The sequence below is a fragment of the Anomaloglossus baeobatrachus genome, chromosome 9, assembly GCF_048569485.1.
Source record: "Anomaloglossus baeobatrachus isolate aAnoBae1 chromosome 9, aAnoBae1.hap1, whole genome shotgun sequence".
NCBI lineage: Eukaryota > Metazoa > Chordata > Amphibia > Anura > Aromobatidae > Anomaloglossus > Anomaloglossus baeobatrachus.
The window spans coordinates 210,647,824-210,675,639 of NC_134361.1; the positions used below are offsets into that span (position 1 = coordinate 210,647,824).

A 27,816-nucleotide genomic window follows, 5' to 3' on the forward strand; every position below is an offset into this window, starting at 1 on the left:
CGTGCTGTGCGGCTCATGATCCGGTGTCAGTGGTGCAGACGTGCTGTGCGGCTCATGATCCGGTGTCAGTGGTGCAGACGTGCTGTGCGGCTCATGATCCGGTGTCAGTGGTGCAGACGTGCTGTGCGGCTCATGATCCGGTGTCAGTGGTGCAGACGTGCTGTGCGGCTCATGATCCGGTGTCAGTGGTGCAGACGTGCTGTGTGGCTCATGATCCGGTGTCAGTGGTGCAGACGTGCTGTGCGGCTCATGATCCTGTGTCAGTGGTGCAGACATGCTGTGCGGCTCATGATCCGGTGTCAGTGGTGCAGACGTGCTGTGCGGCTCATGATCCGGTGTCAGTGTGCAGACGTGCTGTGCGGCTGTCAGTGGTGCAGACCTGACCTGGAGGACGCACGCACCGTAAACCTCCAGCAGGTAGGCTTTCTCGGTGCTGCCGGCCTGGTTATTGGCCCTGCAGGTGTAGGATCCGGCGTCGGAGAGCTGGGCCCGGCTGAGCCGCAGGCTTCTGCCCCCGTCCTGGTAGGTGGCTCTGGGGCTGGACACGATGGGGCGCCGGTCCTTGTACCAGGTGATGCTCGGAGGGGGAGACCCTTTGGCTTCACACTTCAGCTCCACAGACCCGTGGAGGAGAGTGGCCACGGACGTGGTCTCGTTGGACGCCCAGACGGAGGGGGGCGCTGAGGAAAGAGCAAGACACGGATTATAGCCCGGCTGTTGCATACGTGGGGTCACATTCTGAGGATGTATGGACCATTCTATGCGGATTCAATCTGATAATCCGGCACAGATCAGATTAGGGTGTGTGCACAGGATCCGGTCATGCTGTGTCCAACCCTGATGCTGTGCACGCATCCTAGAGGGGCTTTGTGGCAGCTTTTCTGCAGCGTGTGATTCAGGACTTGCCCAGCAGGTGGCAGACTGACCCCGCTTCTGATGGCCGCACTTACTGAGGATCTTCAGGCTGAAATCTTTCACTTGTTGTCCTGCGTGATTAAAGGCCAGACACTGGTATCTGCCCTGATGCCGGAGCCGCGAGCTGTGCACCCGCAGCACCTGCCCGCCATCCAGGAGCGCGATCAGGACGTCCCCCGGGGACAGCGGCCTGCAGCGGAGAGATGACAGTGACATCCACACAGCAGCAGCGAAAGCAGAACACAGCATGGGAAAAACATGGATCTGAATATAAATAATAATATTGGTTCTCTACAGTAAGAGCAGTGACTGTATAAACAGCTGAACCCAGGAGCTGGTTCTCTACAGTAAGAGCAGTGACTGTATAAACAGCTGAACCCAGGAGCTGGTTCTCTACAGTAAGAGCAGTGACTGTATAAACAGCTGAGCCCAGGAGCTGGTTCTCTACAGTAAGAGCAGTGACTATATGAACAGCTGAACCCAGGAGCTGGCTCTCTACAGTAAGAGCAGTGACTATATGAACAGCTGAACCCAGGAGCTGGCTCTCTACAGTAAGAGCAGTGACTATATAAACAGCTGAACCCAGGAGCTGGTTCTCTACAGTAAGAGCAGTGACTATATGAACAGCTGAACCCAGGAGCTGGTTCTCTACAGTAAGAACAGTGACTATATGAGCAGCTGTACCCAGGAGCTGGTTCTCTACAGTAAGAGCAGTGACTATATGCACAGCTGAACCCAGGAGCTGGCTCTCTACAGTAAGATCAGTGACTATATGAGCAGCTGAACCCAGGAGCTGGTTCTCTACAGTAAGAGCAGTGACTATATGCACAGCTGAACCCAGGAGCTCGCTCTCTACAGTAAGAGCAGTGACTATATGAACAGCTGAACCCAGGAGCTGGTTCTCTACAGTAAGAGCAGTGACTATATAAACAGCTGAGCCCAGGAGCTGGTTCGCTACAGTAAGAGCAGTGACTATATGAGCAGCTGAACCCAGGAGCTGGTTCTCTACAGTAAGAGCAGTGACTATATGAGCAGGTGAACCCAGGAGCTGGTTCTCTACAGTAAGAGCAGTGACTATATGAGCAGCTGAACCCAGGAGCTGGTTCTCTACAGTAAGAGCAGTGACTATATGAACAGCTGAACCCAGGAGCTGGTTCTTTACTGTAAGAGCAGTGACTATATGAACAGCTGAACCCAGGAGCTGGTTCTCTACAGTAAGAGCAGTGACTATATGAACAGCTGAACCCAGGAGCTGGTTCTCTACAGTAAGAGCAGTGATTACATGAATAGCTGAGCCCAGGAGCTGGTTCTCTACAGTAAGAGCAGTGATTACATGAATAGCTGAACCCAGGAGCTGGTTCTCTACAGTAAGAGCAGTGACTATATGAACAGCTGGACCCAGGAGCTGGTTCTCTACAGTAAGAGCAGTGACTATATGAACAGCTGAACCCAGGAGCTGGTTCTCTACAGTAAGAGCAGTTACAATATGAACAGCTGAACCCAGGAGCTGGTTCTCTACAGTAAGAGCAGTGACTATATGAACAGCTGAACCCAGGAGCTGGTTCTCTACAGTAAGAGCAGTGACTATATGAACAGATGAACCCAGGAGCTGGTTCTCTACAGTAAGAGCAGTGACTATATGAACAGCTGAACCCAGGAGCTGGTTCTTTGCTGTAAGAGCAGTGACTATAGAAACAGCTGAACCCAGGAGCTGGCTCTCTACAGTAAGAGCAGTGACTATATAAACAGCTGAACCCAGGAGCTGGTTCTCTACAGTAAGAGCAGTGACTATATGAACAGCTGAACCCAGGAGCTGGTTCTCTACAGTAAGAGCAGTGATTACATGAATATCTGAGCCCAGGAGCTGGTTCTCTACAGTAAGATCAGTGACTATATGAGCAGCTGAACCCAGGAGCTGGTTCTCTACAGTAAGAGCAGTGACGATATGAACAGCTGAACCCAGGAGCTGGTTCTCTACAGTAAGAGCAGTGACTATATAAACAGCTGAACCAAGGAGCTGGTTCTCTACAGTAAGAGCAGTGACTTTATGAACAGCTGAACCCAGGAGCTGGTTCTTTACTGTAAGAGCAGTGACTATATGAGCAGCTGAACCCAGGAGCTGGTTCTCTACAGTAAGAGCAGTGACTATATAAACAGCTGAACCCAGGAGCTGGTTCTCTACAGTAAGAGCAGTGACTATATAAACAGCTGAACTTAGGAGCTGGTTCTCTACAGTAAGAGCAGTGACTATATAAACAGCTGGACCCAGGAGCTGGTTCTCTACAGTAAGAGCAGTTACTATATGAACAGCTGAACCCAGGAGCTGGTTCTCTACAGTAAGAGCAGTGACTATATAAACAGCTGAACCCAGGAGCTGGTTCTCTACAGTAAGAGCAGTGACTATATAAACAGCTGGACCCAGGAGCTGGCTCTCTACAGTTAGAGCAGTGACTATATGAACAGCTCAACCCAGGAGCTGGTTCTCTACAGTAAGAGCAGTGATTACATGAATAGCTGAACCCAGGAGCTGGTTCTCTACAGTAAGAGCAGTGACTATATAAACAGCTGGACCCAGGAGCTGGCTCTCTACAGTTAGAGCAGTGACTATATGAACAGCTCAACCCAGGAGCTGGTTCTCTACAGTAAGAGCAGTGATTACATGAATAGCTGAACCCAGGAGCTGGTTCTCTACAGTAAGATCAGTGATTACATGAATAGCTGAACCCAGTAGCTGGTTCTCTACAGTAAGATCAGTGACTATATGAGCAGCTGAACCCAGGAGCTGGCTCTCTACAGTAAGAGCAGTGACTATATAAACAGCTGAACCCAGGAGCTGGTTCTCTACAGTAAGAGCAGTGACTATATGAACAGCTGAACCCAGGAGCTGGTTCTCTACAGTAAGAGCAGTGATTACATGAATATCTGAGCCCAGGAGCTGGTTCTCTACAGTAAGATCAGTGACTATATGAGCAGCTGAACCCAGGAGCTGGTTCTCTACAGTAAGAGCAGTGACGATATGAACAGCTGAACCCAGGAGCTGGTTCTCTACAGTAAGAGCAGTGACTATATAAACAGCTGAACCAAGGAGCTGGTTCTCTACAGTAAGAGCAGTGACTTTATGAACAGCTGAACCCAGGAGCTGGTTCTTTACTGTAAGAGCAGTGACTATATGAGCAGCTGAACCCAGGAGCTGGTTCTCTACAGTAAGAGCAGTGACTATATAAACAGCTGAACCCAGGAGCTGGTTCTCTACAGTAAGAGCAGTGACTATATAAACAGCTGAACTTAGGAGCTGGTTCTCTACAGTAAGAGCAGTGACTATATAAACAGCTGGACCCAGGAGCTGGTTCTCTACAGTAAGAGCAGTTACTATATGAACAGCTGAACCCAGGAGCTGGTTCTCTACAGTAAGAGCAGTGACTATATAAACAGCTGAACCCAGGAGCTGGTTCTCTACAGTAAGAGCAGTGACTATATAAACAGCTGGACCCAGGAGCTGGCTCTCTACAGTTAGAGCAGTGACTATATGAACAGCTCAACCCAGGAGCTGGTTCTCTACAGTAAGAGCAGTGATTACATGAATAGCTGAACCCAGGAGCTGGTTCTCTACAGTAAGAGCAGTGACTATATAAACAGCTGGACCCAGGAGCTGGCTCTCTACAGTTAGAGCAGTGACTATATGAACAGCTCAACCCAGGAGCTGGTTCTCTACAGTAAGAGCAGTGATTACATGAATAGCTGAACCCAGGAGCTGGTTCTCTACAGTAAGATCAGTGATTACATGAATAGCTGAACCCAGTAGCTGGTTCTCTACAGTAAGATCAGTGACTATATGAGCAGCTGAACCCAGGAGCTGGTTCTCTACAGTAAGAGCAGTGACTATATGAACAGCTGAATCCAGGAGCTGGTTCTCTATAGTAAGAGCAGTGATTACATGAATAGCTGAACCCAGTAGCTGGTTCTCTACAGTAAGATCAGTGACTATATGAGCAGCTGAGCCCAGGAGCTGGTTCTCTACAGTAAGTGCAGTGATTACATGAATAGCTGAACCCAGTAGCTGGTTCTCTACAGTAAGATCAGTGACTATATGAGCAGCTGAAGCCAGGAGCTGGTTCTCTACAGTAAGAGCAGTGACTATATGAACAGCTGAACCCAGGAGCTGGTTCTCTACAGTAAGAGCTGTGACTATATGAACAGCTGAACCCAGGAGCTGGTTCTCTACAGTAAGATCAGTGACTATATGAGCAGCTGAGCCCAGGAGCTGGTTCTCTACAGTAAGAGCAGTGACTTTATGAACAGCTGAACCCAGGAGCTCGTTCTCTACAGTAAGAGCAGTGACTTTATGAACAGCTGAACCCAGGAGCTGGTTCTCTACAGTAAGAGCAGTGACTACATGAACAGCTGAACCCAGGAGCTGGTTCTCTACAGTAAGAGCAGTGACTATATAAACAGCTGAACTTTGGAGCTGGTTCTCTACAGTAAGAGCAGTGACTATATAAACAGCTGGACCCAGGAGCTGGTTGTCTACAGTAAGAGCAGTGACTATATAAACAGCTGAACCCAGGAGCTGGTTCTCTACAGTAAGAGCAGTGATTACATGAATAGCTGAACCCAGGATCTGGTTCTCTACAGTAAGATCAGTGACTATATGAGCAGCTGAGCCCAGGAGCTGGTTCTCTACAGTAAGAGCAGTGATTACATGAATAGCTGAACCCAGTAGCTGGTTCTCTACAGTAAGATCAGTGACTATATAAACAGCTGAACCCAGGAGCTGGTTCTCTACAGTAAGATCAGTGATTACATGAATAGCTGAACCCAGAAGCTGGTTCTCTACAGTAAGATCAGTGACTATATGAGCAGCTGAACCCAGGAGCTGGTTCTCTACAGTAAGAGCAGTGATTACATGAATAGCTGAACCCAGTAGTAGGTTCTCTACAGTAAGATCAGTGACTATATGAGCAGCTGAATCCAGGAGCTGGTTCTCTACAATAAGAGCAGTGACTATATGAACAGGTGAACCCAGGAGCTGGTTCTCTACAGTAAGAGCAGTGATTACATGAATAGCTGAACCCAGTAGCTGGTTCGCTACAGTAAGATCAGTGACTATATGAGCAGCTGAGCCCAGGAGCTGGTTCTCTACAGTAAGAGCAGTGATTACATGAATAGCTGAACCCAGTAGCTGGTTCTCTACAGTAAGATCAGGGACTATATAAACAGCTGAACCCAGGAGCTGGTTCTCTACAGTAAGAGCAGTGACTATATAAACAGCTGGACCCAGGAGCTGGTTCTCTACAGTAAGATCAGTGACTATATGAACAGCTGAACCCAGGAGCTGGTTCTCTACAGTAAGAGCAGTGACTATATGAACAGCTGAACCCAGGAGCTGGTTCTCTTCAGTAAAGAAGGGAATTTTGTTACTTACCGTAAATTCCTTTTCTTCTAGCTCCTATTGGGAGACCCAGACGATTGGGTGTATAGTACTGCCTCCGGAGGCCACACAAAGCATTACACTAAAAAGTGTAAGGCCCCTCCCCTTCTGGCTATACACCCCCAGTGGGATCACTGGCTCACCAGTTTTAGTGCAAAAGCAAGAAGGAGGAAAGCCAATAACTGGTTTAAACAAATTCACTCCGAAGATACGTCGGAGAACTGAAACCATTCAACATGAACAACATGTGTACCCGAAAAACAACCAAAAATCCCGAAGGACAACAGGGCGGGTGCTGGGTCTCCCAATAGGAGCTAGAAGAAAAGGAATTTACGGTAAGTAACAAAATTCCCTTCTTCTTCGGCGCTCCATTGGGAGACCCAGACGATTGGGACGTCCAAAAGCTGTCCCTGGGTGGGTAAAGAAATACCTCATGTTAGAGCTGCAAAGACAGCCCTCCCCTACGGGGAGGCAACTGCCGCCTGCAGGACTCTTCTACCTAGGCTGGCGTCCGCCGAAGCATAGGTATGCACCTGATAATGTTTGGTGAAAGTGTGCAGACTCGACCAGGTAGCTGCCTGGCACACCTGTTGAGCCGTAGCCTGGTGTCGTAATGCCCAGGACGCACCCACGGCTCTGGTAGAATGGGCCTTCAGCCCTGATGGAACCGGAAGCCCCGCAGAACGGTAGGCCTCAAGAATTGGTTCTTTGATCCATCGAGCCAGGGTGGCTTTGGAAGCCTGCGACCCTTTGCGCTTACCAGCGACAAGGACAAAGAGTGCATCCGAACGGCGCAGGGGCGCCGTGCGGGAAATGTAGATTCTGAGTGCTCTCACCAGATCCAACAAATGTAAATCCTTTTCATACCGATGAACTGCATGCGGATAAAAGGAAGGCAAGGAGATATCCTGATTAAGATGAAAAGAGGATACCACCTTCGGGAGAAACTCCTGAATGGGGCGCAGCACTACCTTGTCCTGGTGGAACACCAGGAAAGGAGCCTTGGATGACAGCGCTGCTAGTTCGGACACTCTCCGAAGAGACGTGACCGCTACCAGAAAGGCCACTTTCTGTGAGAGTCGAGAAAGTGACACATCCCTCAGAGGCTCGAAAGGCGGCTTCTGGAGAGCAACAAGGACCTTGTTTAGATCCCACGGATCTAACGGCCGCCTGTACGGAGGTACGATATGACAAACCCCCTGCAGGAACGTGCGCACCTGAGAAAGTCGTGCTAGACGCTTCTGAAAAAACACGGATAGTGCCGAGACTTGCCCTTTAAGGGAGCCGAGCGACAAGCCCTTTTCCAACCCAGATTGCAGGAAGGAAAGAAAAGTAGGTAACGCGAATGGCCAGGGGGATACTCCTTGTGCAGAGCACCAGGATAAGAATATCCTCCACGTTCTGTGGTAGATCTTAGCAGAAGTGGACTTCCTAGCTTGTCTCATGGTGGCCACGACCCCTTGGGATAATCCTGAAGACGCTAGGATCCAGGACTCAATGGCCACACAGTCAGGTTCAGGGCCGCAGAATTCCGATGGAAAAACGGCCCTTGGGACAGTAAGTCTGGACGGTCTGGTAGTGCCCACGGTTGGCCGACCGTGAGATGCCACAGATCCGGATACCACGACCTCCTCGGCCAGTCTGGGGCGACGAGTATGACGCGGCCGCAATCGGATCTGATCTTGCGTAACACTCTGGGCAAGAGTGCCAGAGGTGGAAACTGTCACAAACCACCGGGGGGGGGTCACTCAGAAATCCCCCGCGCTGGCTACCAGTACGTCACAATCGGGGGGTAACAAGTGGGGGTCACCCCTCCTTTATACCTCCCGACCGACAGACAGAGCACGTGACGCGCTCTCTAGCGCCCCTCTTATAGTCAGGCCAATTATGGAATTGCCCGACCATAAGCAAGGAGGCCGCTATACTACTTATGCCGATTATTGAAGGGTCCCCGGTGAGAGTAAGGTATATATTCCCCCGACCTCCGCGGGCGGAATATATAAAATCTCCCCGAATCTCACTGGCCTCCCCACAATAATCCTTGGCACAATTCGCTGCCACCAACCGATTTACGGTAACTATTAGCCGAACACACAGACGTGGGATTCAAGATCGAGATAACAGAACAGCCCAAGATTAATTATATAATTTAATCAGCCTAAAGCACACTAGAAACTACAATATATACAATAGGGAATCTACAGAATATACATATGTCAGAGTACAGTTACAATCAAAGCATGGGTTACAAACAGGCATACACAGTTCCAGCAGTTACCTTGTTGCGTCTGGCCACAGGGGGGCGCTGTACCCAGGTTTCTAGGATCCTTCCCACAGATGTTTCCTACACGTGCCCCCAGCGAAAAGACCACTGGAAAATGGCCGAAGTAGGGTTATCAACCTGGGCAATCCAGGTCCCCTCCTACCTTAGTGACCTCACAGGGAAGCACTGCCACTCCCCCTGCATGGATCAGAATTATCCAGCAAAGGGGATATTGGCCATAACTTTGCCTGGGAGCGTCGTAGGCAGACGCCAATGCTCTCATTGTGACAGTTATGAATTTAGCTACAGAACGAGGGGACTCATGACCTGTCTGCCAGTTCCCCATTGGCTGATATCACGCCTGGGGCATTTCCCAATGTCCTGCTCCCATAAAAAGGGTGTGCCGGCATCGTCCGCATGCAGAGACACCATTTTTATGGTTGCCATATTTATCGGAAATATGGCTTGCGAGATATGAACCATTTTTTACTGGAGTCGTTCTGTCTGGCTATTTCCATAGCCTTGTAATGAGATACAACTCTTGTTACAGGGTGACGGCAGGGAGTCATCCTGTGTCCTTTGTTCCCACACCACCTCATCTCCATATCACAGGACATGGCCATGGAGGTGTAAGTGGAACACTGAGAACAAGAAGGGAGGGGGCACTGCCAGGGAGTGATGAGGGATTATGACTGGAGTCATAATTCACCTTCATATCCCGGGATTTGCCTCACACCTCCCCCCTTTTGAGGGCGCTAGGGGGCAGCACACTCCGGTGTTCCCCCGTGCGCCCGTCCGCGACCTCTCCTTGTCGGGACAGCCCGTCTGCGTTACCGTGGTCACGGCCCCTTTTGTGGCGAATGGTGAAGTTGTATTGCTGGAGCGCAAGGCTCCATCGCAACAATCGCCCATTCGTCCCAGAGACGGTGTGCAACCAGCTGAGGGGATTGTGGTCCGTCTCCACGATGAAGTGGCGCCCGTATAGATAGGGTTGCAGACGCTGCAGGGCCCACACTATGGCCAGGCACTCCTTCTCCATCGTGGAATAGGCAACTTCCCTTGGTAACAGCTTCCTGCTCAGGTACAAGACTGGGTGCTCTTGGCTCGCAGAGTCCACCTGGCTGAGCACCGCACCGAGGCCGAAGTCACTGGCGTCGGTCTGTACTACAAACGGCCGCGTGAAGTCGGCTGCCTGTAGCACGGGCGGGCTGGACAGGGCGTCCTTTAGGGCCCGGAAGGCTGTCTCGCAGTCCATTGTCCAATCGACTGCAGAGGGCAGCTTCTTCTTGGTGAGGTCCGTCAAGGGCTTTGCCAGGCTACTATAGCATGGAACAAACCTCCTATAGTACCCAGCGGTCCCCAAGAAGGACATCACCTGCTTCTTGGTCCTGGGGGTGGGCCAGGATGCGATGGCCTCCACTTTCTCAGGCTCGGGCTTCAGTGTTCCCCCGCCTACCCGGTGACCGAGGTACTGGACCTCGCTCATGGCCAGCTGACACTTTCCCGGCTTGATGGTCAAACCTGCCCGGTGGATCCGCCTGAGCACCTGTGCTAGATGCTCTAGGTGGTCCTCCCAGGTGGGACTGAAGACGGCAATGTCATCCAGGTACGCGGCCGCGTACCCTTCAAGTCCCTTGAGCAGGGTGTTGACCATCCGCTGGAAAGTGGCAGGGGCATTCCTCATCCCGAATGGCATCACCGTGGACTCGTACAGTCCAAATGGGGTAATAAAGGCAGAGCGTTCCCTGGCCTTGCGAGTCAGGGGGATCTGCCAATATCCCCGGCTCAGATCCATGATGGTCAGGTACTGAGCCCCGGCCAACTGATCGAGCAGGTCATCGATGCGTGGCATTGGGTACGCATCGGCGACCGTGACCGCATTGAGCCCCCTGTAGTCCACGCAGAACCGAGTGGTTCGGTCCTTCTTAGGGACGAGGACTACAGGCGAGGCCCAAGCGCTGTTGGATGCCTGGATCACCCCCAGCTTCAGCATCTCGTCAATCTCCTGGCGCATGTGTTGCTGCACCTCCAGGGAGACCCGATATGCTGAACGCCGGATCGGGGGATGATCCCCAGTGTCCACGTGATGGACAGCCAAGTCAGTCCTTCCGGGCTGGTTGGTAAACAACCCCCGGAAGGGGTGTAGGGTGGCCCACAGCTGGGACCGTTGGTCCTCCAAGAGCTGGTGGCCAACCTCCACATCCTCAATGGATCCGCCTGCCCTAACCTGGGCTAGCATATCCAAGAGGGTTTCCGCTTCTCCCTCCTCGGGCAGGTTGCACACGGGGAGCGCACATGCCTCCCGCTCATGATGTGCCTTCATCATGTTCACATGGAAGGGCTTCCGCCTTCCACGGGCAGGGTCCAGGGTGACCAGGTACGTTACAGGGTTGAGCTGCTGGTACACGAGGTATGGGCCTTCCCAGGCTGCCTGAAGCTTGTCCTGTGGTACGGGGACCAGTACCCACACCTTTTGACCCACTTGGTAGGTCCTCTCACAAGCGTTCTGGTCGTACCAACGCTTCTGATCGGCCTGGGCTTGAGCCATATTGTCGTGTACCAGTTGCGTCAAGGCCTGCATTTTGTCCCGGAAGCGCATGACATACTCGATAACCGACACTCCAGGGGTGGCCAAATCCCCTTCCCAAGCCTCTTTCACCAGAGCCAGGGGGCCCCGCACACGTCGCCCGTACAGGAGCTCAAACGGTGAGAATCCTGTTGAGGCCTGTGGAACCTCCCGGTAAGCAAATAACAGGTGTGGGAGATACCGCTCCCAGTCACGCCCATGGGAGTCGACCAACATCTTAAGCATCTGCTTTAAGGTGCCATTGAACCGCTCGCACAGGCCATTAGTCTGTGGATGGTACGGGCTGGCCACCAGATGTCGCACCTGGACTTGCTTACAGAGGGCCTCCATCAGCTGGGACATGAATTGGGTCCCCCGGTCAGTGAGCATTTCCTGGGGAAAACCCACTCGGGAGAAAATCTCCAGCAATGCGGTGGCCACCTTGTCAGCCCGAATGGACGACAAGGCCACTGCTTCTGGGTACCGGGTGGCATAGTCCACTACCGTCAGTATGAAGCGTTTCCCGGAGCTGCTGGGGATGGCCAGCGGGCCGACCAGATCCACAGCCACCCTCCTGAAAGGCTCATCGATGATTGGCAGAGATACCAGTGGGGCTTTGGGGCGTGGCCCCGCCTTCCCCACTCTCTGACAGGTTTCACACGAACGGCAGTAGGCAGCCACATCGGCCCCCATTTTTGGCCAGTAGAAATGCTGGTTTAACCTGGCCTTGGTCTTAGCGATCCCTAGGTGTCCGGCCATCGGAATCTCATGTGCGATCCGCAACAACTCCGTCCGGAACGGATAGGGTACCACCAACTGTCGGTCCCTGGGCCACGCCTCCGGTGAACCCTGCTGGACCGTGGCCCGGTACAGCCGTCCTTGGTCCCAGACCACTCGCTCCGGGTCCGAGTCCGAGGGAGGCTGTGCCGCCTGCTCCTTAAGAGCTTTCAGGCTGTCGTCAGCTTCTAACGCTGCCTGAAACCCCTGACTAGATGTGGCCAGAATCGACGAGACTGTCACATCTTCGGTCAGTACCCCGGGACCTGTGTCCTGGCCTCCACCTGACTCGGCTGCCACTTGGTCAGAAGGGGAAGAGCTATCGGACCTCCGGGAGGCCCCTTGGCTTCCAGCACTCCCACTGCGGGTGACAGCGGCCACAGCCGCTGCGACCGTGGGTCGTGCCTGCTCCTCCTCCGTTCCTGACCAAGTCGCCGGTTCAGGCAGACCGACCTGGCTTCCTGACACCCCGGTTGTGGGGGAACCATGCACCGAGATCTTACCTGGGAGCACTTCCGCTCCTGGACCGGCCCCAATCTCACCTGCCTGTTCCCCTCCTGCAGCAACAGAACCCCGCTGTGAAATCTCTGGGGACCCCACATTTGCTGTGGTAGCCCCCACCCCACACACTGGTCCTCCCCCTGCAGCACCCTGCTCTCTGCTTATCCCTGCAGAGGGCAACAGATCCCAGCTCACAGGCTGGTTACTTGTAGAGGCATTGTCACACCTTTCTCTGACCCCCTCCCCTGTCACAGCTGCAGCTGAGTGTGTGTCTATGGTGTCTATGCAAGCAGAAATATCAGAGTTCACTCCCTCCTCCCTTACATCATTCATAGATAACACATTAACATTGTCCGGAGGCATGTCAGTACTGGCTGAAGGTTCAGCCCTTGGTTGGGGCCCAAACTGGGAGGTTATCTGCCCCAAATCTGTCCCAAGTAGCACGTTTGCAGGGATCCGATCAGTTACCCCCACCTCCCTCACCCCTCGCCCTGCGCCCCAGTCCACATAAATGTCAGCAACAGGCAGCGCCGGGTCAGTGCCTCCAATCCCGGAGACAGCGAGGGTTTTTCCAGGGATCAAGTCTTGGGGGGACACCATCTCAGGCCGCACCAGAGTCACCTCCGAGGCGCTGTCTCGCAGTCCTATGGTCACAGACCGGCCGACGGTGACAGGTTGGAAGCTGTCCAGGGACCTACCACCACCCCCACCCACACAATACACCTTGGGCGGCCCTTGGGACGGGGACGGAGCCGGGGCCTTGGGACGCTGAGGGCACATGGCCTTGAAGTGTCCAGGTAGGTTGCACTGGTGGCACCGTCTTGGTTCTGCCACGGGCCTGGAGAGGGGAGTTGAGGGGGACACCCCCTGCAGTCTAGGGGCAGGTGGGGCAGTCGCAGAATTCATCTTACCCCCTCTCCAGGTGCTGCTGGTGGCTGCTCTCCTGGCTTCAGGAGCCCGGTTGTTGGTGTAGTCATCGGCAAGGGCAGCTGTAGCCGTGGACCCCTTTGGCTTCTGGTCTCGGATGAACTGGCGGAGATCCTCAGGGCAGTTCCACAAGAGTTGCTCCGTGATGAACAAGTCCAGGATCTCCGGTCCGGTGGAAAGCTGCAGGCCTTGGGTCCAGTGGTCGGCAGCTCGGGCAAGTGCCCGCCTGTGGTCAGCCCAGGAGTCCTTTGGTCCCTTCTGTAGGCTCCGGAACTTCTTGCGGTAGGATTCCGGGGTGAGGTTGTACTGTTGGATCAGGGCCCGCTTGATGGTGTCGTAGCCCTGATCTGCCTCAGCAGGCAAGTCCCCAAGGACATCCAGGGCCTTACCCCTTAAACGGGGGGTCAGGTACTTGGCCCACTGGTCCTTGTTCAGATGGTGCTGCAAGCAAGTCCGTTCAAAAGCAGTCAGGAAAGAGTCCAAGTCTCCATCCTTCTCCAGCACTGGGAAGTCCTCAACACGGACCTTTGGAAGTTTGGTGTTTTGAAGGTCACATGTGGCTGATGAGGGCCGGAGCTGAGCTAGCTGCAGCTGGTAGTCACGGTCTGCCTGTCGCTCTCGCTCTCGCTCTTCACGCGCTGCCTGCCGCTCTCGCTCCGCAGCCTCACGCTCTGCGTGCCGCTCTGCCCTGCGCTCTGCCAGGAGTTCCTTGTAGCCCTTCTGGTCTCCAGCCTGGAGAAGGGCCATAGCCATTTGAAGAAGGCTATCCGAGCCTCCCAGGCTCGGTGGAATGGCACGTGGTGATCTGCGGCCCGCTGCGGAGCCTGGTGATTCACTGTCCCTTGCAGAGCGGAGGGCTGGCATCTGGCTCGTTGAGGACCCTTGGGTGAGCTGCTCCTCATCTTGTCCATAATTGCCAGCTTGTGCGCTGTCCTCTGCAGAACGGTTTTCTGGCGTCGAGCTCCTGGAGGACTCGTGGGCAACCTCCTCATTACTGCCCACAGCACCGTCCTCCCTCTCTTCGGCTCCTGCTTTAGCATTGGCCAGTTGCATAGCTCTGCTCCTGGTGCCATCAGCCATTCTTGCAGACTTTTGGTCACTGACACAGAACTGACACCTGATGCCTCCACACACCTTACAGTATCTGCACTCTGACACTCTAGTGTTGAGCTAGTCTGAAGACCCCAGCAGCCACAGCTGCTGCAGGCAGTCTTTAGTGTCTGGGAGTATGGGTCTCACACTCACACACACTATTATCTCGATCCCACCGCTATGCCACCAATATGTCACAAACCACCGGGGGGGGGTCACTCAGAAATCCCCCGCGCTGGCTACCAGTACGTCACAATCGGGGGGTAACAAGTGGGGGTCACCCCTCCTTTATACCTCCCGACCGACAGACAGAGCACGTGACGCGCTCTCTAGCGCCCCTCTTATAGTCAGGCCAATTATGGAATTGCCCGACCATAAGCAAGGAGGCCGCTATACTACTTATGCCGATTATTGAAGGGTCCCCGGTGAGAGTAAGGTATATATTCCCCCGACCTCCGCGGGCGGAATATATAAAATCTCCCCGAATCTCACTGGCCTCCCCACAATAATCCTTGGCACAATTCGCTGCCACCAACCGATTTACGGTAACTATTAGCCGAACACACAGACGTGGGATTCAAGATCGAGATAACAGAACAGCCCAAGATTAATTATATAATTTAATCAGCCTAAAGCACACTAGAAACTACAATATATACAATAGGGAATCTACAGAATATACATATGTCAGAGTACAGTTACAATCAAAGCATGGGTTACAAACAGGCATACACAGTTCCAGCAGTTACCTTGTTGCGTCTGGCCACAGGGGGGCGCTGTACCCAGGTTTCTAGGATCCTTCCCACAGATGTTTCCTACACGTGCCCCCAGCGAAAAGACCACTGGAAAATGGCCGAAGTAGGGTTATCAACCTGGGCAATCCAGGTCCCCTCCTACCTTAGTGACCTCACAGGGAAGCACTGCCACTCCCCCTGCATGGATCAGAATTATCCAGCAAAGGGGATATTGGCCATAACTTTGCCTGGGAGCGTCGTAGGCAGACGCCAATGCTCTCATTGTGACAGTTATGAATTTAGCTACAGAACGAGGGGACTCATGACCTGTCTGCCAGTTCCCCATTGGCTGATATCACGCCTGGGGCATTTCCCAATGTCCTGCTCCCATAAAAAGGGTGTGCCGGCATCGTCCGCATGCAGAGACACCATTTTTATGGTTGCCATATTTATCGGAAATATGGCTTGCGAGATATGAACCATTTTTTACTGGAGTCGTTCTGTCTGGCTATTTCCATAGCCTTGTAATGAGATACAACTCTTGTTACAGGGTGACGGCAGGGAGTCATCCTGTGTCCTTTGTTCCCACACCACCTCATCTCCATATCACAGGACATGGCCATGGAGGTGTAAGTGGAACACTGAGAACAAGAAGGGAGGGGGCACTGCCAGGGAGTGATGAGGGATTATGACTGGAGTCATAATTCACCTTCATATCCCGGGATTTGCCTCACAGAAACACATAAGGGAAAGGGATAACGTGTATCCTTAAGACGTTTGGAGAAACGCTTATCTGGGTAAGCATGATGTTTCTGGACTGATTCTCTGAAGTCAGAGTGGTCCAGAAAAGTACTCAATTTACGCTTAGGATACCGGAACTGGAACTTCTCCTGCTGTGCCGCTGCCTCCTCAGCAGAAGGGGCTGGGGGAGAAATATCCAACAGCCTATTGATGGCCGCTATAAGGTCATTTACCATAGCGTCACCATCTGGCGTATCCAAATTGAGTGCGGTGTCAGGACTAGACTCCTGATCACCCACCTCTGTCTCCTCATACAGAGCCTCGTCTCGCTGAGACCCTGACCAGTGTGATGACGGCGAGGGTCTTTCCCAGCGAGCCCGCTTAGGCTGCCTGGGACTGTCATCCGAGTCAGAGTCTTCAGCCTGTGATGCCTGGGACCCCCTTGAAGTACGGATTAGTTCCAACTGAGGGGGACCGGAGAGCATAGACACAGCAGTGTCCATGGTCTGAGAAACTGGCCTGGACTGCAAGGTCTCCAGGATTTTTGTCATAGTCACAGACATCTTATCAGCAAAAACTGCAAATTCTGTCCCCGTCACCGGGGCAGGGTTCACAGGCGTCTCTGCCTGGGCCACTACTACCATAGACTCTGGCTGACGAAGTGGCACAGGGATTGAACATTGCACACAATGGGGGTCATTGGAACCTGCCGGTAGATTAGCCCCACATGCGGCACAAGCAGTGCGTACCGCCTGTGCCTTGGCACCCTTGCGTTTTGCGGATGACATGTTGTTGTCTCCTCAGAGCAATGAGGGTATAAGCCAAGAAGCGACTGTACAGTGCAATATAAATATATATGGTACAGGGAAAAAATGCACCAAATAACACTGTGGCACTAGTGGGGCCAGCACTTATGTGCAGCTTACCGCCCGCATAAACGCGGGTGTGTGGTCGCCAGAGTCCCTTGTCTGAGTCCCCCAGAGCCTGTGTCCGTTCTCCAGCCAGACTGCATGCAGGAATGGCTGCCGGCGTCCTGTGGAGAGGGGCGGTCCCTGGGCGTGTTGAGACCAAGAGCGGGAAACTTGCGTCCCCACTGTGCCCAGTGAGAGGGCTGGAGCATGTAAATCAGGCTCCAGCCCTCGGCGCTGCCTATTGCACAGCGTCTTTCCCTTTCCCTGATTGACAGGGTGGGGGCGGGAACGAAGCGGAGCTAGGCCGCAAAAACCGGGGACTAGATTTATGAGCGCTGCCGCCGTAAAAGCGCGGGCAGCGCGAGTCCCCGGCGCACTACAAGTCCCAGCGGCGCCGCCGCTCCCGGAGCGGCCGGCGCGGTAGTTCCCAAGACAAAAATCACTCAGCTAAGCTGCAGTGACTCTAACCCGAGCGCGCAGCGCTAGTGCCCCCGGCGCACTAGCACACCCAGCAAGCCTGGAGTGTGCGTGGCCTGTCTGTGCGGGGACACAGAGTACCTGAACGTTGCAGGGCCTTGTCCCTGACTGTACTCAGCTCCTCCAGCAGGGTCTCTGGGTCTGTGGATGGAGCTCGGCCTCAGGGTTCGGGGGCCGGTAAGATCCCACTTCCACAGAGCCCCTCAGGGGGATGGGGAAGGAAAGCAGCATGTGGGCTCCAGCCTCCGTACCCGCAATGGGTACCTCAACCTTACAAACCGCAAGTGGGGTGAGAAGGGAGCATGCTGGGGGCCCCATATGGGCTCTCTTTTCTTCCATCCGATAGAGTCAGCAGCTACTGCTGACTAAACAGTGGAGCTATGCGTGGATGTCTGACCTCCTTCGCACAAAGCAGAAAACTGGTGAGCCAGTGATCCCACTGGGGGTGTATAGCCAGAAGGGGAGGGGCCTTACACTTTTTAGTGTAATGCTTTGTGTGGCCTCCGGAGGGCAGTGCTATACACCCCAATCGTCTGGGTCTCCCAATGGAGCGCCGAAGAAGGGGGCTTTACACGCTACGATATTGTTAATGTTTGGTCGCCGGGGTCAAGTTGTTAGTGACGCACATCCGGCGTCATTAACGATATCGCAGCGTGTAATACTTACCAGCGACCTTAGGCGACCTCAAAAATAGTGAAAATCGTTCACCATGGAGAGGTCGTCCCAAAGTCAAAAATCGGTAAGGGTTGTTTAGCGTTGTGGTTCATCGCTCATGCGGCAGCACACATCGCTATGTGTGACACCGCAGGAGCGAGGAACGTCCCCTTACCTGCCGCCGGCCCCAATGAGGAAGGAAGGAGGTGGGCGGGATGTTACGTCCTGCTCATCTCCGCCCCTCTGCTTTGATTGGCCGGCCGCTTAGTGACGTTGTGGTGACGTCGCTGTGATGCCGAACGTCCCTCCCCCTTGAAGGAGGGATTGTTCGGCAGTCACAGCGACGACGCCAACCAGGTAAGTATGTGTGACGCTGCGTAGCGATAATGTTCGCTACAGCAGCGATCACAAACAATCGCATGCGCGACGGGGGCGGGTACTTACACGGTCGCTATCGCTAGAAATTGCTAGCGATATCGCTACTGTGTAAAGCCCCCTTAAGAGCAGTGACTATATGAACAGCTGAACCCAGGAGCTGGTTCTCTACAGTAAGATCAGTGACTTTTTGAGCAGCTGAGCCCAGGAGCTGGTTCTCTACAGTAAGAGCAGTGATTACATGAATAGCTGAACCCAGTAGCTGGTTCTCTACAGTAAGATCAGTGACTATATAAACAGCTGAACCCAGGAGCTGGTTCTCTACAGTAAGAGCAGTGACTATATAAACAGCTGGACCCAGGAGCTGGTTCTCTACAGTAAGAGCAGTGACTTTATGAGCAGCTGAACCTAGGAGCTGGTTTTCTACAGTAAGAGCAGTGACTATATGAACAGCTGAACCCAGGAGCTGGTTCTCTACAGTAAGAGCAGTGACTATATGAACAGCTGAACCCAGGATCTGGTTTTCTACAGTAAGAGCAGTGACTATATGAACAGCTGAACCCAGGAGCTGGTTCTCTACAGTAAGAGCAGTGACTATATGAACAGCTGAACCCAGGAGCTGGTTCTCTACAGTAAGAGCAGTGACTATATGAACAGCTGAACCCAGGAGCTGGTTCTCTACAGTAAGAGCAGTGACTATATGAACAGCTGAACCCAGGAGCTGGTTCTCTACAGTAAGAGCAGTGACTATATGAACAGCTGAACCCAGGAGCTGGTTCTCTACAGTAAGAGCAGTGACTATATGAACAGCTGAACCCAGGAGCTGGTTCTCTACAGTAAGAGCAGTGACAATATGAAGAGCTGAACCCAGAAGCTGGTTCTTTGCGGTAAGAGCAGTGACTATATAAACAGTTGACCTCAGGAGCAGTCACAGTGGTACATATTAATGGCTTCAGATAAGGCTGAGATATTTTTTTAGAGCAAAATAACATAAATCGTGATGTAATTGTGTGAAGTCCTTTGTCTTTGGTCTGGTGGGATCAGGAGGGTGAGGTGAGTTCTGCGGGGTGGACTGGATCATGCATTGTGGTTGTGCCCTTTCTCTTTTTTATTGACCCTTCGGTTGCATTTGATGGACACTTGTTTTCCAGGTTATGATCTATGTGACTTCCGCGCTGGTCTGTGCGGTGCATGCTGCGTGCCAGTGACTGCTGCGCTGGTAGATGTGGAGTTGTCTGTGCGGTCCGTGCTGTGTGCCAGTGACTGCTGCGCTGGTATATCTGGGGTCAGTCTGTGCGGTCTGTGCTGCGTGCCAGTGACTGCTGCGCTGGTCTGTGTGGTCCGTGCTGCGTCCCAGTGACTGCCGCGCTGGTATATCTGGGGGTCGTCTGAGTGGTCCGTGCTGCGTGCCAGTGACTGCTGCGCTGGTCTGTGCAGTCCGTGCTGCATACAGTGACTGTTGCGCTAGTCTGTGCAGTCCGTGCTGCGTACAGTGACTGCTGCGCTGGTCTGTACAGTCCGTGCTGCGTGCCAGTGACTGCTGCGCTGGTCTGTACAGTCCGTGCTGCGTGCCAGTGACTGCTGTGCTGGTCTGTACAGTCCGTGCTGCGTGCCAGTGACTGCTGCGCTGGTCTGTGCGGTCCGTGCTGCGAGCCGGTGTGGCTGCTATTACACTGGTCACTGTGAATGATTCTAGCAGGAGGATATGAGGATTTGTCTTGGCGGCAGATGCTTCTCGCACCGCACGGCCGCCCCCTCCCTCCTCCGTACAGGGACCCCGAGGATACATGGCTGCCAGGAGGACCCCCAGAGCTGTTCTGTTTTGCTGCGGTTTCTAAGGAGGGTCAGCCCCCGGATGGACGGCAGCAGCTGCCGGATCTCGCAGGTGCCGGATCCCCGCTCCCATCCTCCTCTGCCGCCCTGTCCTGTGTCATCACATTCACTCCGACCCTCCACCCTCCCCCGAAAGTGGCACACGCTTATGGCCTCGGCCCATACAGCAGTGGGCACGTACTGGTCATTGCAGCCACAAAGGGGCGGAATGGCCCGTAGGCACCGACATGGGTATAAATGGCTGCCGGTAAGGGCACCTCCTAATATAAAAAATAAAAAGCAAGTTGTCAAACTGCACGCTGCAAGAAAAAAAGCAAGAGGAGCAGCGATGAGGAGGAAAGTGGGGGAAGAAAGTGTCAGGCGGGGGGTGAGCTCATGGCTTCCTCCGGCATTAGTCATCTGCACATGTGCCCGGCGTGCCGCGGATAATGCTGGGCCGGCCGTCTCTCTCACCTCCTTAATGACACCTTGATGAGTGAGAACAGGTTCCCATGAAAGAGTGCTCCGTCCTCCCCGAGACCATGAACGCACCCAGATGTGGAGGCCACGGAACATGTGTGCGAGGGTTAACCCTTCCCGAGCCCAAGCCACACCACAAAAAGATGCCGACCCTGCACCAAGGCCATCAGGGGTCCTGTGCGCTCACGTGAGCCGCCACTTACTGATCGTCCTTGGTCCATTCCACGTGGGGGGCCGGGAGCCCTGACGTCCTGCACAGCAGCTCCACCTCCGCGCCCTCCTTCACCGTCACTTCATGGACGGATCCGGCTCCGAGAATCGACGGAGGAACTGAAAACGATGAAAATGCAAATAAAGAAAATCGCCTCCGGTGCCAGCGTCTTCCTATCGCCTCTGACACCGGCATCTTCCTATCACCTCTGACACCGGCATCTTCCCATCGCCTCTGACCCCAGCGTATTCCCATCGCCTCTGACCCCAGCGTCTTCCCATCGCCTCTGACGCCAGCGTCTTCCCATCGCCTCTGACGCCAGCGTCTTCCCATCGCCTTTGACACTAGCATCTTCCTATCGCCTCTGACACCGGCATCTTCCTATCGCCTCTGACGCCAGCGTCTTCCTATCGCCTCTGACGCCGGCGTCTTCCTATCGCCTCTGACACCGGCATCTTCCTATCGCCTCTGATGCCAGCGTCTTCCCATCGCCTCTGACGCCAGCATCTTCCCATCGCCTTTGACACTGGCATCTTCCTATCGCCTCTGACGCCAGCGTCTTCCTATCGCCTCTGACACCGGCATCTTCCTATCGCCTCTGACACCGGCATCTTCCTATCGCCTCTGACAACAGCGTCTTCCCATCGCCTCTGACACTGGCATCTTCCTATCACCTCTGACGCCAGCGTCTTCCTATCGCCTCTGACACCAGCATCTTCCTATCGCCTATGACCCCAGCGTCTTCCTATCGCCTCTGACGCCAGCGTCTTCCTATCGCCTCTAACGCCAGCGTCTTCCTATCGCCTCTGATGTCAGCGTCTTCCTATCGCCTCTGACGCCAGCGTCTTCCTATCGCCTCTGACGCCAGCGTCTTCCTATCGCCTCTGACACCAGCGTCTTCCCATCGCCTCTGACGCCAGCGTCTTCCTATCGCCTCTGACGCCAACGTCTTCCCATCGCCTCTGACGCCAACGTCTTCCCATCGCCTCTGACGCCAGCGTCTTCCCATCACCTCTAACACCGGCATCTTCCTATCGCCTCTGACGCCAGCGTCTTCCTATCGCCTCTGACGCCAGCGTCTTCCTATCGCCTCTGACACCAGCGTCTTCCCATCGCCTCTGACGCCAGCGTCTTCCTATCGCCTCTGACGCCAACGTCTTCCCATCGCCTCTGACGCCAACGTCTTCCCATCGCCTCTGACGCCAGCGTCTTCCCATCGCCTCTAACACCGGCATCTTCCTATCGCCTCTGACGCCAGCGTCTTCCTATCGCCTCTGACGCCAGCGTCTTCCCATCGCCTCTGACACCGGCATCTTCCCATCGCCTCTGACGCCAGCGTCTTCCTATCGCCTCTGACGCCAGCGTCTTCCCATCGCCTCTGACACTGGCATCTTCCTATCGCCTCTGACGCCAGCATCTTCCTATCGCCTCTAACGCCAACGTCTTCCTATCGCCTCTAACGCCAGCATCTTCCTATCGCCTCTGACGCCAGCGTCTTCCTATCGCCTCTGACGCCAGCGTCTTCCTATCGCCTCTGACGCCAGTGTCTTCCTATCGCCTCTGACGCCAGCGTCTTCCTATCGCCTCTGACGCCAGCGTCTTCCTATCGCCTCAGACGCCAGCGTCTTCCTATCGCCTCTGACGCCAGCGTCTTCCTATCGCCTCTGATGCCAGCGTCTTCCTATCGCCTCTGACGCCAGCGTCTTCCCATCGCCTCTGACACCGGCATCTTCCTATCGCCTCTGACGCCAGCGTCTTCCTATCGCCTCTAACGCCAGCGTCTTCCTATCGCGTCTGACGCCAGCGTCGTCCTCTCATCACCGTCTATTTCATGCGTTTTGCTCAGATACTCACCGAACACCATCACATGGTAAGTGCGTTGAGCCGTCCCGGCGCGGTTCACTGCCGTACACGTGTAGGAGCCCGAATCATCCTGACGGGTGCGGTGAAATCGGAGGGACTGGCCAGAGGACTGGAGGCTGATCCCTGCGCCCTCTGTGACCTGCAAAAATAAAAATACGGCCTAACTACTCCATTCATCAGAAATATTGGGCCTAAACCTTATGTTATTTCTCGGGAGCGGATCCTGATGGCTTCTGCTCTAAAGAAAGCACTGACCAATCAGAAGGCTGCAAAAAAAACAAAAAAAAATTTTCCAGAAAAAAAAACTTTCAAAAAGCTCTTAGCATTTTAAAAAAACCTGAAAAAAGCAGTGCACATGAGTGCAGTTTTGCCGTGTGACCACCAGGTGTCGCCTTTCCCTTATCCTACATTTTGCGGCTTTGCTCCGGAGCCTCTGCCTCCCGCTAATTATCACAACCGTGGCTTTATTACATTGCGTCATGGCTGCATTTTGGTGGCTCTTACAATCCTGTCGTCTTTTTTCCAGGTCACAGTAGGGAAGGGAACCCCGCTGACTTCACAGCCCAATATCAGGGGCTGGCTGGCCATCAGGGAGATGTTTTGGGCTTGTCCGTTCTCCAGGATCCTGGGGGGGGCTGTAATGTAAATGATAGGGTTATTATGGGGTGGTGGAGCCGGGATGATACGGATGCTGCCGCCACTGCCGTGGTTATATGCTTCCTCACCGTGCACCACCAGCTTGGTCTTCCTCCTTGCCGAGCCGGCTTCATTAGTCGCCAGGCAGACGTAGTCGCCGCTGTGACTAGGGACGGGCGACTCGATCAGTAAGGATCCGTTGACCAGCTGGGTGACCCCCGGTAGGTTATTGCTGAGGACTACTCCATTTTTTAACCAGCGGATCATTGGAGTTGGAGTCCCTGGAAGGAAGAATAGTGAATATACAAGATGGAAGCGAAATGAGCAGTAACGTTACGATCCGCTGTGATCCTCACCTTGCACCGGACACGTCACCGTCACCGGATCATGTGTGTTGTGCTCCAGCAGGAGGTCCGAGTTCTCCTTAAAATGTGGTGGCTCTAAAGAGAAAAGTGTCACGTTAGTGTGGTCTCCATATTGTGCGGTTTCCATATTGGAGGGGTACGGGGCAGCATTTACCTAAAACCTCCAGCCGGAAATCCAGGGAATCTTCTCCGGCGCTGCTGAAGGCCACACAGCGGTACTGGCCAGAGTCCAGAAGATGCACCTCCAGAACACTGATGGTGCCGTCTGGGCCGGGCAGCGAGTCCTGGTCTCCGACCCGAAGGGCCACACCGTCCTTATACCAACTGAGCCGGGGCATGGGGTCTCCATGTGCCACGCAGGGGAGAGCCAGCGAGCGTCCCAGGAGGGTCTTCAGCAGCTTGGGGCCAGGGTGGACACGTGGGGGAACTGCAAGCCAAACGCCGTGCGGGTCAATGCACTGATACATTAAAATGTTGGGGGGTAAACTGAACCCATCGGTGCAAGCAGTGCTAGACAGGGGCCAAACAGGTGGAGACCTGGCCACGGACTGGAGCCCGGGGGGAAATGGTGCCAAAAAGATGGAGACCTGCCCACGGACTGGAGCCCGGGGTGGGGGGATGGTGCCAAAAAGATGAAGACCTGCCCACGGACTGGAGCCTGGGGTGGGGGGATGGTGCCAAAAAGATGAAAACCTGCCCACGGACTGAAGCCCAGGGTGGGGGGGGGATGGTGCCAAAAAGGTGGAGACCTGCCCACGGACTGCAGCCCGGGGGGGGAAGCTTCATTATTTACATTCAATGGATCCATTTATATTTGTGACCGGAGCGAGAAGGATTTCCTCCTCCCCATCTCTGCTGCTGTCAGTGAATACTGTAAAAACTGTTATATTTATAGCCAAAAACTGAAATTGTGCGCAGATCTACCATGTCTCACGGCTGAGGGTTTGTTACAATTGCGGCACGGTGGCTCAGTGGTTAGCACTGCAGTCTTGTGGTGGCTCAGTGGTTAGCACTGCAGTCGTGTGGTGGCTCAGTGGTTAGCACTGCAGTCGTGTGGTGGCTCAGTGGTTAGCACTGCAGTCGTGTGGTGGCTCAGTGATTAGCACTGGAGTCTTGTGGTGGCTCAGTGGTTAGCACTGCAGTCGTGAGGTGGCTCAGTGGTTAGCACTGCAGTCGTGAGGTGGCTCAGTGGTTAGCACTGCAGTCTTGCAGTGTTGGGGTCCTGGGTTCTAGTCCCACTAAGGACAACATCTGCAAGGAGTTTGTATGTTCTCCCTGTGTTTGCGTGGGTTTCCTCCAGGTTCTCCAGTTTCCTCCCACACTTGAAAGACATACAGATAGGGACTTTAGATTGTGAGCCCCAATGGGGACAGTGTTCTTGATGTATGTAAAGCGCTGCGGAATATGTTAGTGCTATATAAAAATAAAGATTTGATTTGAATTGCATCCTTCTGTCAGCTCCACCCTGATACACTGTAACAAGCTGTACAGACCACAGAGGTGACAGCAGTGAGCGGCTCCACATCAGGATTGTCTTCCATTCACTGACAGCAAGTTTAGAAAGTTGCAGAAAGTTACTCCGCGCTTGGGCTGTAGGTGCGTGCGGAGGACGATGCCTTTAATAACAACTTTGCAGGACATTGCAATTAGTAAATGTAGGGAAAGATGACGGATGGGGGGGGGTCATCCATTTGCACAGGCCCGCCACCTCCGCGTCTCCTGCTCGCACAGTCCGGCCTGTGAGGAGGTGCGGGCGGTCATTCGTCTGTACAGGGCCCGCCACCTCCGCGTCTCCTGCTCGCATGGTCCGGCCTGTGAGGAGGTGCGGGCGGTCATTCGTCTGTACAGGGCCCGCCACCTCCGCGTCTCCTGCTCACACGGTCCGGCCTGTGAGGAGGTGCGGGCGGTCATTCGTCTGCGCAGGGCCCGCCACCTCCGCGTGTCCTGCTCGCACAGTCCGGCCTGTGAGTTTACCGCTATCCCATGGCGCTGCGTACCTTGCACTTCCAGACTGTAGGTGACCGAGGAGTTTCCCGCCAGGTTGGAGGCCAGACAGGAGTAGTATCCGCTATCCATCACCCGCAGCTCGGACAGCCGGAGCGACCAGGACGGCAGCAAGTGGTGTCTGTAACTTTAGTAGGTTAGGGACTGTCTCAGATGGGTACACCGTGACGAGGTGAGACAGCTTTTTACCTTTTTGCAAAAATGTATACACTAAGTACCCTGTTATTAAGCACTTGCAATTTATTTATTTATAGTCAGGGTATTTTTCATGCAATTTTCTCTTTGTTTTTTTTTCTAGTCTTAAGGCTGCAATTCACATGCTTAATGTTGCATGTTCACTGAACATTGTTTCAGCTCAGTTTTTTTGTGTTTTTTGTATGTTATCTTGCTTTTTTGCAAGTTGGGGGCGCAGCCCTCCTGATACTGAGACTGAACAACTAATTGCGTCTCACTTCACTGTGTATTTAATCTGGGACACAGCTGACCACTTGCCACCATTCATATTGGAGTTTGACATGACACAAGTCAGGTATTGATAATGTTTTTAACTTCAGTAGGTTAAGGACTGTCTCAGATGGGTACACCGTGACGAGGTGAGACGGCTTTTTACCTTTTTGCAAAAATGTATACACTAAGTACCCTGTTATTCAGCACTTGCAATTTATTTATTTATAGTCAGGGTATTTTTCATGCAATTTTCTCTTTGTTTTTTTTTCAGGACATTGCAATTAGTAAATGTAGGGAAAGATGACGGATGGGGGGGGTCATCCATTTGCACAGGCCCGCCACCTCCGCGTCTCCTGCTCGCATGGTCCGGCCTGTGAGGAGGTGCGGGCGGTCATTCGTCTGTACAGGGCCCGCCACCTCCGCGTCTCCTGCTCACACGGTCCGGCCTGTGAGGAGGTGCAGGCGGTCATTCGTCTGCGCAGGGCCCGCCACCTCCGCGTGTCCTGCTCGCACAGTCCGGCCTGTGAGGAGGTGCGGGCGGTCATTCGTCTGCTCAGGGCCCGCCACCTCTGCTTCTCCTGCTCGCACGGTCCGGCCTGTGAGGAGGTGTGGGCGGTCATTCGTCTGCGCAAGGCCCGTCACCTCTGCTTTTCCTGCTCGCATGGTCGGGCCTGTGAGGAGGTGCGGGCGGTCATTCGCCTGCGCAGGACCCGTCACCTCCGTGTCTCCTGCTCGCACGGTCCGGCCTGTGAGGAGGTGCGGGGGTCATCCATCTGTACAGGGCCCGCCGCCTTCGCGTCTCCTGCTCGCACGGTCCGGCCTGTGAGGAGGTGCGGGGGTCATCCATCTGTACAGGGCCCGCCGCCTTCGCGTCTCCTGCTCGCACGGTCCGGCCTGTGAGGAGGTGCGGGGGTCATCCGTCTGGTACAGGGCCCGCCGCCTCCGCTTCTCCTGCTCGCACGGTCCGGCCTGTGAGGAGGTGCGGGGGTCATCCATCTGTACAGGGCCCGCCGCCTTCGCGTCTCCTGCTCGTACGGTCCGGCCTGTGAGGAGGTGCGGGCGGTCATTCAGGGCCCGCCACCTCCGCGTCTCCTGCTCGCATGGTCTATTTTATTGCGTTTTCTGGTCCATAAAATTGATCCCGCTGCATAGGGACAGGAGGGAGCGATGGCTGCGGAGGTGGGCTCGGTGTGATCAGTCAGTGGCCGGCCATGCTTGGTCGATCTGGAGTGTGTCTGGCCGGGTGTCAGTCCTTCCGACGTGAGGTCCGACCTCGGGGCGCCCTACAATAACACCCCATATCAGTGCAGGCGAGATCTGTTCCCCGGCCTGGACAGTGGGGGGGGGCTTCGTGCCCCCAGACAGGAAGTAGAAGGGGTTAATGTGGGATGACGCCATCTGTCGGAAATGAAGCAGATCGCTGATACTTGTGAGGAGGAAGGACGGACAGATGTGAAGACGTCTGCTCGGCACTTACATCCTCTCCCCCCAGCCGTACTGTGATAATTACAAGAGCTGCAGCTCCGGGGGCTTCTGTTCGACCCCTTAGGGGGGTCCGGCCATCCCCTCCGCACTCAGCAGGGCTCCAGCTTAATAAATCAGCACTTTTTGTAATAAAATGCACCTTTTTTTTCTCT

At 54.1% G+C, this 27,816-nt stretch overlaps 1 protein-coding gene across 1 annotated transcript in view; it reads right to left on the reverse strand.

Moving 5' to 3' along the window:
• HMCN2 (hemicentin 2) overlaps positions 1 to 27,816 on the reverse strand; it is a 181,402-nt gene that overhangs the window by 78,979 nt on the left and 74,607 nt on the right. Inside the window, exons 24-31 of the mRNA XM_075324357.1 lie at positions 23,883 to 24,155; positions 23,720 to 23,803; positions 23,453 to 23,644; positions 23,232 to 23,362; positions 22,719 to 22,866; positions 20,857 to 20,983; positions 951 to 1,105; positions 402 to 680 (exon numbers count right to left, since the gene is read on the reverse strand). Coding sequence (XP_075180472.1) covers positions 402 to 680; positions 951 to 1,105; positions 20,857 to 20,983; positions 22,719 to 22,866; positions 23,232 to 23,362; positions 23,453 to 23,644; positions 23,720 to 23,803; positions 23,883 to 24,155 — 1,389 coding nt within the window. The remainder of the gene's footprint in view (positions 1 to 401; positions 681 to 950; positions 1,106 to 20,856; positions 20,984 to 22,718; positions 22,867 to 23,231; positions 23,363 to 23,452; positions 23,645 to 23,719; positions 23,804 to 23,882; positions 24,156 to 27,816) is intronic.